The sequence below is a fragment of the Dermacentor albipictus genome, chromosome 6, assembly GCF_038994185.2.
Source record: "Dermacentor albipictus isolate Rhodes 1998 colony chromosome 6, USDA_Dalb.pri_finalv2, whole genome shotgun sequence".
In the NCBI taxonomy this organism is placed as follows: Eukaryota; Metazoa; Arthropoda; class Arachnida; order Ixodida; family Ixodidae; genus Dermacentor; species Dermacentor albipictus.
In genome coordinates, this window is record NC_091826.1 from 121,983,037 (window position 1) to 121,998,157 (window position 15,121).

The 15,121-nt window shown below is 44.2% G+C and overlaps 1 protein-coding gene across 1 annotated transcript in view; it reads right to left on the bottom strand.

Moving 5' to 3' along the window:
• LOC135913800 (astacin-like metalloprotease toxin 5) overlaps positions 1 to 15,121 on the bottom strand; it is an 86,861-nt gene that overhangs the window by 51,991 nt on the left and 19,749 nt on the right. The window contains exon 3 of the mRNA XM_065446492.1: positions 7,997 to 8,069. Coding sequence (XP_065302564.1) covers positions 7,997 to 8,069 — 73 coding nt within the window. The remainder of the gene's footprint in view (positions 1 to 7,996; positions 8,070 to 15,121) is intronic.

A 15,121-nucleotide genomic window follows, 5' to 3' on the forward strand; every position in this document is an offset into this window, starting at 1 on the left:
AGTGGTGGGAAGGGGTCCTAGCATAATGCCTGAGATGCATACGCATTGTCTCAACGGTAATGTGCGTCTTGATTGGGTAATCCTGCGCAAGGGCAATGGTTTCAGCCGTTGATGCACTGCGTGGTAAGCCAAGACATATCTTAAGGGCTTGGGCTTGAATGCTCTGTATCGTACGCAGGTTAGACTTGCAGGTGTTGGATATTGCAGGCAGGCTGTATCGCAGGAATCCAACGAACAACGCCATGTACAGCTGTAACATAGCGTGTACAGATACTCCCCAACTTTTTCCAGCAAGGAACCTGAACAGGTGGCAGATAGCAGTCAGCCGCTTTTTCACGTAATTGACGTGCGGAGTCCAAGACAGGTCTCTGTCAATTACGACTCCCAAGAATCTGTGACTTCTGCTGTATGGTATAAGTTGTCCGTTAATAGATACGCCGTAACCAGACATTGGCTTCCTCGTGAATGCCACCATTGCGCACTTTCCGCATGAAATTTCAAGTCCCTGTTCACGAAGGTAGCAAGTTGTCATTGTGGCAGCCTTCTGAAGCCGAGCGCGAAGCTGAGGTCGTGTCACGCTTGATGTCCAAATGCAGATGTCGTCCGCATAGATGGAAAGTCGTACGGTGCTTGCCAAGTTGTTGACTAATCCACAGAGGGTGAGATTGAAAAGAGTCGGGCTAAGCACTCCGCCTTGAGGGACTCCTCGGCTACCGTAATGCTCGGATGTCGGGCCATTTTCTGTGTCTACATAGAAAGGTCTCCTCTGTAAGTAGTTATACACCCACATATACATCTTTGATTGTTGTGTTCATATAGGAGGTTGTGGCCAAGTACTGCACCAGGGTGGCCAATCCTGCTCTGGTGAGGCAGTGCGTTACCGGTTCTGGTCACCGGGATCAGGCCACACTCCAGGCCTGTTTGTGCAATTTTATCAACACGCGGATTTTTTTTTTAATCCGGTGGAAAATTGCCGGCACCGGGACTCGAACCACGGACCTCTTGCACGCGAGGCGGGTGTTCTACCTCTACGCCACCGCTGCCTTGGTGGACAGATTGTTCTAGAGAAACTGGCCACCCTGTATACGCAATGCCTCATGACCTCGAGCGTACCGGAATCTTGGAAAAACGCTAACATAATCCTAATTCATAAGAAAGGAGACGCCAAAGACTTGAAAAATTATGGACCGATCAGCTTACTGTCCATTGCCTACAAACTATTTACTAAGGTAATCGCAAATAGAATCAGGAACACCTTAGACTTCTGTCAAGCAAAGGACCAGGCAGGATTCCGTAAAGGCTACTCAACAATAGATCATATTCACACTATCAATCAGGTAATAGAGAAATGTGGGGAATATAACCAACCCTTATATATAGCTTTCATTGATTACGAGAAAGCGTTTGATTCTGTCGAAACCTCAGCAGTCATGGAGGCATTACGGAATCAGGGTGTAGACGAGCCGTATGTAAAAATACTGAAAGATATCTATAGTGGCTCCACAGCCACCGTAGTCCTCCATAAAGCAAGCAACAAAATCCCAATAAAGAAAGGCGTCAGGCAGGGAGATACGATCTCTGCAATGCTATTCACAGCATGTTTACAGGAGGTATTCAGAGACCTGGATTGGGAAGAATTGGGGATAAAAGTTAATGGAGAGTACCTTAGTAACTTGCGATTCACTGATGATATTGCCTTGCTTAGTAACTCATGGGACCAATTCCAATGCATGCTCACTGACCTGGAGAGGCAAAGCAGAAGAGTGGGTTTAAAAATTAATCTCCAGAAAACTAAAGTAATGTTTAACAGTCTCGGAAGAGAACAGCAATTTACAATAGGCAGCGAGGCACTGGAAGTCGTAAGGGAATACACCTACTTGGGGCAGGTAGTGACGGCGGATCCGGATCATGAGACGGAAATAATTAGGAGAATAAGAATGGGATGGGGTGCGTTTGGCAGGCATTCTCAGATCATGAACAGTAGGTTGCCATTATCCCTCAAGAGAAAAGTATATAATAGCTGTGTCTTACCAGTACTCACCTACGGGGCAGAAACCTGGAGGCTTAGGAAAAGAGTTCTACTCAAATTGAGGACGACGCAACGAGCTATGGAAAGAAGAATGACAGGTGTAACGTTAAGGGATAAGAAAAGAGCAGATTGGGTCAGGGAAAAAACGCGAGTTAATGACATCTTAGTTGAAATCAAGAAAAAGATGGGATGGGGTGCGTTTGGCAGGCATTCTCAGATCATGAACAGTAGGTTGCCATTATCCCTCAAGAGAAAAGTATATAATAGCTGTGTCTTACCAGTACTCACCTACGGGGCAGAAACCTGGAGGCTTACGAAAAGAGTTCTACTCAAATTGAGGACGACGCAACGAGCTATGGAAAGAAGAATGACAGGTGTAACGTTAAGGGATAAGAAAAGAGCAGATTGGGTCAGGGAACAAACGCGAGTTAATGACATCTTAGTTCAAATCAAGAAAAAGAAATGGGCATGGGCAGGACATGTAATGAGGAGGGAAGATAACCGATGGTCATTAAGGGTTACGGACTGGATCCCAAGGGAAGGGAAGCGTAGCAGGGGGCGGCAGAAAATTAGGTGGGCGGATGAGATTAAGAAGTTTGCAGGGACGGCGTGGCCACAATTAGTACATGACCGGGGTTGTTGGAGAAATATGGGAGAGGCCTTTGCCCTGCAGTGGGCGTAACCAGGCTGATGATGATGATGATGATGATGATGATGATATAATCTTACCACCAAGTCCGACGGCTTCTAACGTGCTAAGGATGGCTTCATGGGTGACATTATCATAAGCCCCTTTAACGTCTAGAAACAGAGCAGCAGATAGACGCTTACATGCCTTTTGGTGTTGCACAAATGTTATCAAGTCAACAACGTTGTCTGTTGACGAACGGCCACGTCTGAATCCGACCATAGCATCTGGGTAGATTTCATAGTACTCTAAGTACCATTCTAGACGTGCTAAAATCATTCTTTCCATTGTTTTTCCGACACAGCTGGCAAGTGCTATCGGACGGTATGAGGAAATGTCCAAAGGCGACTTGCCAGCTTTCAGAAGTGGAATGAGGCGAGTTGACTTCCATTCTCGCGGAACTGTACCCGTCTGCCAGGAGTCGTTGTACAGGAGCAAGAGTGCCTTCCGAGCTTGGTCTCCTAGGTTACACAGGGCACGGTATGTAATGCCGTCAGGTCCTGGCGCTGAAGAACGCCTGCACAAAGCCAGCGCAGCTTCTAGTTCTTCCATAGAAAAAGGGCATTCCATGCGGGGATCACGTCAGAACGGTGGGTGGTCGAGCGTGCCCGTACCCGCTCCATCAGAATTTGCTTCGCCAGCAATCTTTCTGCAGAAAGATTCAGCGACATCAATATCTCTACATTGTAGATGGAGTGCCAGAGATTTAAACGGGTGGCGCTGACCAAAGGTTGTGCGAAGGCCACGAACAGTCCTCCATATAAGCGACAAAGGTTTTCTCGGATCCAGGGACTCGCAAAAGGATACTCATTTTCGCGAAGCCAGCTTGTTCATGTGACGCTGTATTTTCTTTTGTGTTCGTCTAGCCAATCTCAAATCATAATTGGACTTCGTGCGTCTATATCTTCGCTCCGCACGACGGCGAATTGCTCGAAGTTTCGCTAGTTCGATGTCGAAATCGGTGCGGGGAGAACTCTTCGAAAGGAAATGCGTGGTTGTTTGTATGGCATCCTTTATCGCGCCCTGTAGGTTATAGGAGGTGCCGTCACGACAACAGGCTTCCATTATTATTTTGTATTTAGGCCAATCGGTGCACTGGACGGTTCTGGAGGACTTGGAGCTAGTCAAACCTTCGATCTTCAAATAGGTTGGGATGTGGTCGCTACCCCGCGTTTCTAAATCCGAAAACCAGTGCACTCTTCTCGAAAGCGAACGTGGAACGAAGGTAAGGTCCAAGCAACTACTATACGCTGATCCACGCAGATAAGTAGGGCTACCATCGTTTGACAGGCAAAATTCCAGTTCATAGGCAAAGGACACCAACGTTCTGCCTCTAGAGTTCACTTTGGAGCTTCCCCATAGGTAATGGTGGGCGTTAAAGTCCCCGGTGACCACCCACGGCTGTGGAGTCGATGTCAAAATTCCCCGTAAGCGCTCACAATCTAGACGACTTGTTGGAGATAAATAGGCTCCAAGAATTGTGAACGTCAGCTTTTTCTTCTTCACTGTTAAGCAAACGTATTGATTTGCTTCGTCAGGAGGCACTATGTGATGCACATAAGTCAAGTCACGGCGTATAAACACAACGACCTTGCTGCACTCGCCGTGGGCAGAGGACATAAAGCACTCATACCCGGACAGTCTGATGGGAGCTGACAGGTTGGGCTCGCAAATCACGATAATGGGGAATTGGTGCGTAAATACAAACTGTCTGAAATCGGACATGCGTGACTTAAGCCCTCTGGCGTTCCACTGAAAGACAGATGCATTCTTGACCTCCTCTTGAAACGACGGCAATTTTCGGGCCGTGGTTTTACCCTAGAGTCGCAAGCACCAGACTCAAGGTGTCCAGCACCTGCAGTGCGCTCTGTGCCGACGGGGTTTTCATGCTGCTCAGTAGAATGCGCATGGCGTCCATAAGTGACTTCAGCATCACTATGACTTGGCGATCCCCAGTCGTCGTCGCATCCTCGGTTCGTGAGGTCATTGAGGGCGGCGCAATTTGATGTGACTCCGGTGCAGGTTGTGCTCGTGGAAGTGTTGGCCACTCTTCAGGAGGTGCGAGTCTTGCCCCTTTCTTCGTTTTCGCAGTGTCTGTCTTTGTGGAAGTCGGCGTTGATACGGTAGCCGCTATGCCGGAAGGCGATGGTGTATATCTTTCAGTAGATGTTACTCTTCGTGATGCTCTTCGATGGCGATGTCGTCGTCGCCTGAGAGTAGCGGCAGCCTCTCTGTGTGTTGAATGGTCCCGAACCATACGTTTGAGCTCTGCTCGCTCGTTCCTCACCCGCGGGCAATCATTGGATGAGGCCTCATGAGTACCATGGCAGTTAGGGCACTTCAACACAGTTGCGCGGCAGGTATCTGCTGAATGAGATTCAGCGCACCGTGGGCACACCAAGTTATTCCTACGCACACCTTTTACGTGTCCCATCTTGCAGCATTTGTAGCACTGCAGGGGCTTCGGTACGTATGGGCGGACTGGATGGCGGACGTGGCCAACTTTGACGTGTGAGGGAAGGCTGGCTCCCTCAAACCACAGCTGCAGGCAACGTGTGTTGCCAAGTCTTGTGATGTGCTTAATAAGAGTGCCTTCTGTAGTTGGCTTTATTAATATAGGGAAGTCGTCGGTTGGTATAGAAATGTCGACGTCATAAATGACGCCGACAGTGCCATTACAGCCTGTAGGTATCATGGATCGAACTTGTACTTTGTCGATCTCCGTTACGTGCCGTAGGTTTTGCAGTGCACTACGGTGTAGAACATCTACTGCTAGGACATTCTTCCGTGAGTTTATTCTCACGTCCTTTATCTCGTTTGGCGCGATTCCCTCAAGAAACGCGGAAAGGACTTGCCTGTTTAGGAGTCGCAGATTGGACACTGGGTCCACAGGCATGAAGAGCATGGTGTACGGCCAGCGCTGTGGTGTTGTCTTCACGGTGGAGACACTCGGCGACGATGACCTCCGTAGCAGTCTTCTTTTTGTGGTTCGGCTCATGACAAGTGTGAAATCGTCGTCCGACGAGTCGACGCTGTCCGAGTACAACTCGGTTGACTCGCTGTCCGTGTCACTTGACGCATTTTCGCGTTTCCTGGACGCGACTCCACGTGATGGCTTGACTCCAGGAAGGTCTTCGAGGGCTTCTTCATCCATTGCCGCAACAAGGGAGTGGCAGCTCCAAGAGTTTGGAAATAAACAAAGCGCATATAGTCCACACAAGTTGCAACTGCGGTTCCCTTCTCGATTTCAGACATTAAGTGCGACGAAACTAAATTATTTTTTTCGGTTTGGCCCTCCAAAGACCTTCGATGTATTGAAGTACAGGTAATGTGACCATCACTGTCCATAAGCAAACTTTATTTCATATTCTCTATACTTTCCAATACGCTCCTGACAGTGGAGTCTGTCGGCGAGGGCCACCCCATCTGTCACAGCAGGAGCTGGCAGGGATGGGCAATATGGAAGGGACGGGAAATAGGAACCCTCTGATACCCCTGTCAAGCGGGCAAGTCATATGTACTTACGTAGAGTGCACTCGGCTTGAAGTGCACTTTCCTAAATCTAAACGTCGCAAGCGCGGTGTACTCGTAGAAGAGTGCACTGCGGTCGGAGTGCGTTCACGGAACGCACTTTGCTTGTCGAGTGCGTAGCCTCGCCGCCAACAGTTTCTACGATACAAAATGTAATGCATAGGAAAAGGGCACAGAAGTTAATTCTAGCTATTGAACAGCTTTTAACAAAATAATCAGAACAGAACTCGCTAATATTCTGTTTTAGCAGGATCAAACACCGCCTCGTCGCACGCCACCATGTTGTTCTGGATTGGCTAGGCATTCGTCTTGGCCGGCCTTGACTTGCAACACCCTTATGATAAAAACATTCTATTTTTTTGTTGAGAAAATATAGATTATGATAGTTTTTTTATTTATAATACAACTACAGCAATCGCTTTTAGAATTTTTTTAAATTGTAATCTACATCTTCAAAAAACGGATTTATTCTGTCGCCATATTTTTTTTTTGTGCGAGTGCGCTCTGTTTTCCAGTTTAGCATAGCGTAGCCTAAAGTGTCACTCAAAGTCCCGAAGTGCACTCCCCGTAAGTGCACTTAACTTCCCCGCTTGACAGGGGGGGGGTATAACACAGCGCAGTTCCGAGCTTTGAAACCGGTCGGGGCGCAGTATGGCGAGTTCAATAACAGACTGAATCTTTTTGAAACACAGGAGGCGACGCTTACGCTCTCCGTTCTGCGTCGTGCTCCTTGTTTAGTCGTCAGTCGTCAAATCACGGCCACTACGTGTTCGGTGCACGTACGCGGAAATTCCTAGTGGCATTGCCAGACATTCGCGTCGTTCTTTTACATGTCCGTAGATGCTTGGTTAAGATGTCGCTGTCGTGATGTTAGGGCCAGAAAATTGATTACTTTAAAGCGATTACCATTAAATTACTTTCTACAGGAAAGAGAAAAACTGAGAAAACATCACCATCTATGGTTTTCTACTTGACAGCAGGAAGTAACAGGACTCGGGAAGTCATGAAGCGGGTAGAGCACGATACCGCTATCAGAGCGAGAGAGAGAGAGAGGGAGAGAGTTGATAATATGTAGAGAGCTTAGCCTAGCGGCACGCCTGACACCCTACTTCGTGTAAGCGATGAGGGATGAAAGAAAAAGTGTCAGATAAAATAAACACCGTAAACACGATTGGTCCGAAGGGATATGTAACGTCGCCAGAAGCGTCATGGAACTGGAAGCAGTGATTTGGAAATTGTGGACGATGCATGCTGTCAGCTCACGTAATACAGTTGTAGCTGGACCTTGTTGCAAGGTGCTTTGTCCTGCAGCAAGCTAAGATAATCTGCGCTCATGGTGGCTGCTACTGTGATAATGTAAGGATGGTGATGCTTAATATGTAAGGAATGAAATTGTCGGTGTCTCCGTTTACACTTTCATAGCGAATAAATTTGAAAGCAGCTACAGCTTTACGAAAGAAGAGGTAGAATGATAGTGGCGTTAACGCGTTTCACGCAGAGTAAGCTGCGGAACATGTCACTCAGTATCTATCAAATGTACCTCCTCAAATGTACCCCAGCTATTCTATCAAATGTACCCCCTCTCCAAGCATCGATTGAACTGCTCAGCCTATGTGCCACGGCACGGGTTATTCGTTGGCATTTGCTGAGTAAAAGGTGTCTTTAGCTATCAATAGTTAGAGTACTTTCTTGAGACGCGAAAAATGAATGCGACTGTGAGCTGTCATCAATCAAAGAAGTTCGCTCACCGAGGCTTGACTCGACGACAAATGGTATGATGCCCTCCGGCCACAGCAGCAGATCGCTCGTCACCGCTGTACGCTGCAAACGGGCAAAAAGCTTTCGTCAGTTTGCTGTGCGGTACGCTTATTTCTGACGCTCTTATCCGACTGTCAGCACCATCAGCGTGCTTGCGCAGATGATGTCGACCTTTCTAACTAGAGCCTCTGAGCGTCGCCATAATGTCCTCTGGACAGTCGCGAATCCAGGTGAGCCGCCTCTCGATTGCACTGCAGAAGAGGCAGTGCGTGCGCTTTGCACTCTCCCAAAACAGTACCCGAGAGAGAGGATTTTGCTCCACCAAAGGGAAAACCTGCATGATGACTTTATTTTCAAAATTCTTAATACTACAGATTTACAATTCATTATAATTTCGGGGGGTAATTTCGTGATGCTTGTAATTTTCGACGTAATACTGTGCCTACTACAGACATATATATATGGTTACTAGGAAAGACATGTATCCTTTTCACGCATTTCACGATGCGCTTGACTGTTCCTAAGCGCGAAGTATTTTTCGGCCATCAATCTTCGGTCTGTCTTGGCAGGTTATGTGGATCCCATGCACTGTGATAAGACCGTGTTTGTAGCACCTGACGGGCTTTACTAATGAAGAGTTGTGCCGATTGTCCTTTACAATGCGGCAGCCTCATTTGAGCGCATGATGTGTAGCACCCAATGTTGCATTAGCAATGGCTTCTTACAAAAACAACATGGCCTCATTAAGTGCGCAGGTAGGATCTGATGAAAGTTGAAAAAAGAATAAGTAGCTCAGTGCCTTACGCAAAGATGCGATGCGCGTCTGTGCAAAAATGTATTAAGGGAAACCTATAGCAGACGCTTCCCTTAATTGAAGGCCCAGCTTGCGACTCGGTTAACCGAAGCCAAGGCGAGATACTTCAACGACTCACTCCATATTTTCTTCAGCAATAACCCTGATAGATTGTGGCGGTACTTGAGCGACACGCACAAGAACTTACCGAGTTATCTTTGGGCGACCATATTGTCAACGATGCAACAAAAATAGCAGATTTATATTCAGTTTTCATTTCCACTAATTTTTCATTCAGGAACACGATACTGCCATGATTAGTAATTTCTGTTCCTATCGTATATGTCGATTTTGTTGCTTTCGGAGGTGTCTTTTCTTTGTAACTGATTCTAAAGACTAAATCTTCTGCGGGTCCAGTCGGTATACCTAACGTATTTCCGCAGCGGTCCGCTGAACCTATTGCCCACAGGCCTTCACCCATATCTTTCCTCTTTCCTTGAATGATTCGAATTATCCTGATGATTGGTGAACGGCTCTCGTAGTTGTTGCCTTTTAGAATTGTGATCGCCTGAATTGTGAAAACTACGGGCCTTTATTGCTTACATCCGGTCCCTGTAAACCTTTAGAGTGTATCACTGCGCAATACATAATGCCTTTTCTAGAAGAAAACAATATTTTTTACTCCGTTCCAGCATAGGAAAGGCCTGTCGACCACCGCCCAACCCGTCGCCACTATTCATGATTTCACAATAGCACTTGAGAACGGCGGCCAAATTGATACTATATTCTAAGATTAAAAAAAAAGTCCTTGACTGTGTTTGTCATGGTAATCTACTCAAGAAGCTTTCTAGCATTGGTCGACCCATTAATATAGTCACCTGTATACTTCACCGATCGGAAACAGTTTGCTCAGGTGGAAGGTTGCAGCTCTGATTTTCTGCTGTAGCCTTGGGAGTTCCGCTGAATGACATCGTTTGATCAGTAGACATATCCGTCATAAACTTAAATCTTTTGCAGATGACTGCATTCTTTAAGAGCTACTTAAATGTGAAAAGTACCAATAGTACTTGCAGAATAACCTACTTTTTCTCTCTGATTGGTGTAACGTCTGGTCGATGGAATTAAGCAGTAGCAAATTGGTCTTTATGCAAATCTTAAATAATGTTTCTCGATTCACATTTAAATATATACTAAATAATAATCGCTTGATCGAAGTCGGCAAGTTTAAATAATTGGGGACAAAATTACCAGTCGACTATCATGGCCTAGCCCTATTGACGACGTTTGTTCAGTTTCTTCTATAGAGAACTGGAATGTCTTAGACACAAACTAAGGAACACACCATCACCGATCTAACTTCTTGCATGGAATACTTTTATTCAACCTCGTCTAGTGTATGCATGCGGGCCCTGAGACTCATATTTTAATAAGGATGTTTATAAGCCAGAAATGGTTCAAAGGAAAGCAGTAAAGGTAGTGGCAGTAAGAGTACAACGCCTATCCCAAGCTTGATCCGCTTTCTTCTCTAATGGCTAATATCGATATCCAACTTTTAGAATAGCGCAGGACTCAAATTTCTTTTCTTGCTCCACACTCGGAAGACTAATATGAATCCTGCTATAAACCTTTTTCCAATTTTTTTCCGGACGACCAGACATAGTTACAATCACGTCGCGACAGCATACTTATACACATCAGTGTATTCATCATTGATGCTTTACGAGATTATCTCACAGTCATTGCAATGTTGCATCTTACCAAGTGATTGGAAGGGGAGGGAGTGGTTCCTCTGCACTAATCCGGTGTTTTTTTCATTCTCCACTAAACTAGACTGATTCAATGACCAGTATACCTTACAAACTGATGAATAATATATTTTCTTGAATCTGACTCATTTTTCTCTGCTTGTCTATACTATTTTAGAAAATCACTTTCTTATGAAACGCAGCTTTCGTTATTTACAAACGACTTATTTCACGCTCTGGATAACGGTTTCGTTATCGACTGTATTTTTCTAGATTTCGTTAAGGCATTTGATTCAGTCACTTATCAGCTACTCTTCTTAAACTTGATATGTTGAAACTCGACGCCAATGCCCTAGGTTGGATTAAATGCTTTCATTCTAACCGCCTACATTTTGGCTAGTGGTCATTATTTTTCTTTCGCTTCAGTAACATTAGAGATGTTTCAGGAGTCGATTTTAGGACCGCTACTCTTTCTCATATACATCAACGATGTGCCTACCCAATTTTCTTCTTCTATAAAATTATTTGCTGATAATTGCGTCATATATCGCATAAATTCTGATCCCTGTGGCCGTACCTTATTACAGACTGACCTCGATAGTATTTCCCGCTGGTGTTCCGATTGGCTAATGAAACTTAATATTAACCAGTGTAAAAGCATGCGCATGCCTCAACTGCCTTACGCAACTAATCCAACTCATTACACTCTTAATAAGACATTCCTAACCACCGCCACTTTCTGTAAATATCTCAGCGTCGTTATAGCCCAGAATCTATCGCGGACTTTGCATGTAAACATGTAAACTATATTATCAACAACGCTAATCGCACGCTAGTTTCTTGCGTTGGAACTTCTCACGCGTCAATACTACAGTAAAGCTCCCACTATACACGACCTCGGAGACCCAAACTTGAGTATGCCTGCTCAATTTGGGATCCTGACCTGGTAACACTAACAAACCCTTCAGTGCTTGTCCATAATCGCAGCACCTGGTTTATTCTTACTAACTATAGTTGTTATTATAATGTCTCCTCAGCGAAACTAACTCTTGACCTATCTGACCTTGCTCTGCCATGATAGTGTTCTTCACTGTGCCTTTTCCAAAAAATATTTTACTTCGATCACATACTTCGGCAATATTTGCTTCATCAGCCATCGTACGTATTATCTCGCATTGATCATTCCCAAAAAGCTTGTGTGTCCCTGTGCCGCGCAAAAATTTATTTAGACTCACTTACACCAAGAACCTCGGAAGACTGGAACCATTTCTTTGCCTCCATCACTGCAATCTCTAACTCCAAAAATTTCAAGACTGCCATTAACGCTTGCATTTGTTCTCGCCTCTGTAATGCCTTGCGCGATTGAGAGTACGAAAATAAATTAATGAATAAATAAATAACATAAACAGATTGGCTACTTCAATTCGAAAAGCCAGTGTCACCAATCTATTGGATATAGCAAAAGTAACTAATTGCAAAATGGTTATTTACCGAATTACTCAGTTATCTAGGTTATGAGGAGCGCGTACCAGCAGTAAAGTTATTTTTAATTATTTATTTGTGTAGGTAATATTCATAAGCCCTACTTAATGCATTCATTTGAACGTTGGATAATTAGAATTAATTTAATAATTAAGTTAATAATTAGACGCATTTAGCTCTTTATGTTGCGTTGACATGTTTCAAATTCTCATATCTAAGGGTCCTCATCGTCCTCATCGTCCTCATCATTTAACCATTAAGGACTCTTAACAGCGCATTACATAAGGGGGGGGGAACAGTATTGAAATAACATATGTAGGAACGAATGCTATTTAACAATAAATCAACTACTTTACAAGTACGCAGCACGCGCACACACACAGAAAGGAAACAGTAAAGAGCAGTGGAAAACACAAGGCGAAAAAAAAAGATAAAATACACATCCTTCCATAGAAGGATGGGATGGAGCAAGCAATTAGGAATAAGTTAACAGATTAAGATATACTTTACATTAAAAATTGACCCCCAACAGGACATTGAAATACAAGACAAAGTATACAAGCATAATGTAAATCAATATACTCTATTGGGCAACGCCTGTAACGTAAAAATGGTGTGAGGAAACAAAAATGCGTAGTTCAAGTTATTTAACAAAAAGCTCAGTTAAGGACTGCCTGAATTTTTCTGGATTTCTCTCAAGAGCAACCGCGTCGGAAAGGCAATTGCAGTTTTCAATGGCAGCGGGAAGAAATCTTTTGTTGAGTGAAAGAGCGGAACCATGAGGGCGTTGGATGCTGTTGGAGTTGAACAGGCGGCGAGAACTGCGAGCGAGAAAAGTTGTGATATAGCTCATGGAACAGGCTAAGACGCGAGATTCTGCGCCCTACAGCTAAAGGGTGTAGTTCAAGAGTTGATTTAATGGGGGTTACACTGACGTGTGTATTATAGTTTGACGAAATAAATCGGGCGGCACGAGTGTGGACCGACTCAAGAGAGCTAATTAGATAATCTTGTTAAGGGCTCCAAACGGGAGAGGCATATTCGAGTTTGCTCCTAACGAAGGTTTCGTAGGCTACTTTACTGATTTCCGGGGGGGGGGGGGGTGAAGACGTAGGGTTCTTTTTAAGTAACCTAGCGACCTTGAGGTATCAGTTACAACATTCGAGATATGCTCCGACTATGTCAGTTTACTGTTAATGCGGACGCCTAGGTACCGGTAAGAGCAAGCATGTGATAAAGCTGTCGAATTAAGGGAATACTGAATAATCAGATTAGTTTTTTTGCGTGAAACAACCGTGCATTTGCACTTTGAGTTATTAGGCTTCATCAACCAGCGCGGAATAAATGAATAAATGGAATAAATGAAATTGTTTGTAATCAACAAATAATTACAGACGATTTTGAAAAGGCAACGTGTTTGAATACATATTTTCAATCTGTCTTCCTACCTAAATCCAATGATAGCTCTACACCACATGCAAGCAGACTTCCTTTAATGGAACAAGTTGAATTAAGCGTTAGAGGCATCGAGGCACTCCTAAAGGTGATAGATGAAGCCAAAGCAAACGGTCCGGATGGTATATCTCCACGTATACTAAAGCGGTGTGCTACACCTATCTCGATGTACCTTTATTTAATCTATGAGAAATCGCTATCCACAGGACTCTTACCTAATGACTGGAAAACCGCTCAAGTTGTACCCATTCATAAAGGGGGTTCGAAAAGAGATGTCGCGAATTACAGGCCGATCTCACTAACATCCATCTCGTGCAAAATCATTGAGCATATTATATATTCCGAGATAATGCGTCACATAACAAATAATAATATACTAATCAAAGAACAACACGGGTTTCGGAAAGGTCTATCTTGCACAACACAATTAATTGAATTTTATCACGAATTGGCATTCGATGTTGACGAGGGAGGACAAACAGATTGTATCTTTTTAGACTTTCGCAAGGCATTCGATACAGTGTCACATCCACTTCTTCTTATTAAACTTAAAATGTTAAACATTCACTCAAGCGTACTCGCTTGGATTGAAAATTATCTGTCACAGCGCCGACAATGTGTTGTTTTGAATGGAAAAAGCTCGGCATACGCTGATGTGACGTCAGGAGTCCCACAGGGCTCAGTCTTAGGGCCACTTTTGTTTCTACTTTATATAAATGATATTTCTGTTGGTATTTCATCATGTATTCGGTTGTTTGCCGACGATTGTGTTGTTTATAGGAAGATTAAGAGTGAGCAAGATGCTGCCATGTTACAATCTGACTTAGAATGTATTAATACTTGGTGTTCCACATGGAAGATGAATTTGAATTTAAAAAAGTGTGTTCATGTATGTTTTACAAGAAAGAAGAAGCGGATTGTAAATCTTTACCAGATAAATAATACCCTGATAAAAAACGAACCTATATACAAGTATCTAGGTGTGACGCTCTCATCCGACTGTTCATGGTCTGCTCATGTAGATGACGTCATTGTAAAAGCTGGTAGGGCACTCAATTTTATTCAGAGGAACTTGAAATGTTCACAGCCGAACCTAAAGAAAACTGCTTACTTAACATGTGTTAGACCAATTTTGGAATACGCCTGTGCCGTCTGGGACCCCGTGCAGAAAAACTTGATTGATAAGCTGGAAAGAATTCAAAACCGAGCTGCTAGGTTCGTCCTGGGGCGGTATGGGCGGAGAGAAAGTTGTACTGAAATGAAACTTGAATTGAATTGGGAGCTGCTTTCCTCTCGGCGGAAAAAGTTGAGACTGAAGTTTTTATACCTCATATTTAATAATAAGACTGGAATTAGCAGTAAAAGCTACTTGAAAGAACCACATTATATTTCTAGGCGTAATGACCATTCACTTAAAATTCGCGAATACCGTGCCAGGACGCACTTGTTTGCGGATTCCTTTTTTGTGAAAACTATTGTGGAGTGGAATCAGCTGTGTGAAGAGCAAGTGTGCTGTACGAATGAAGATTTGTTTTTTTCCCTCCTGTAACCCCCCTGCTATAACGCCTTCGGGCAATGCGGGGTAATTCTTGAATAAAGAATAAAGAATAAAGAATTAGGTTTAGGTCGCGTTGTAGTAA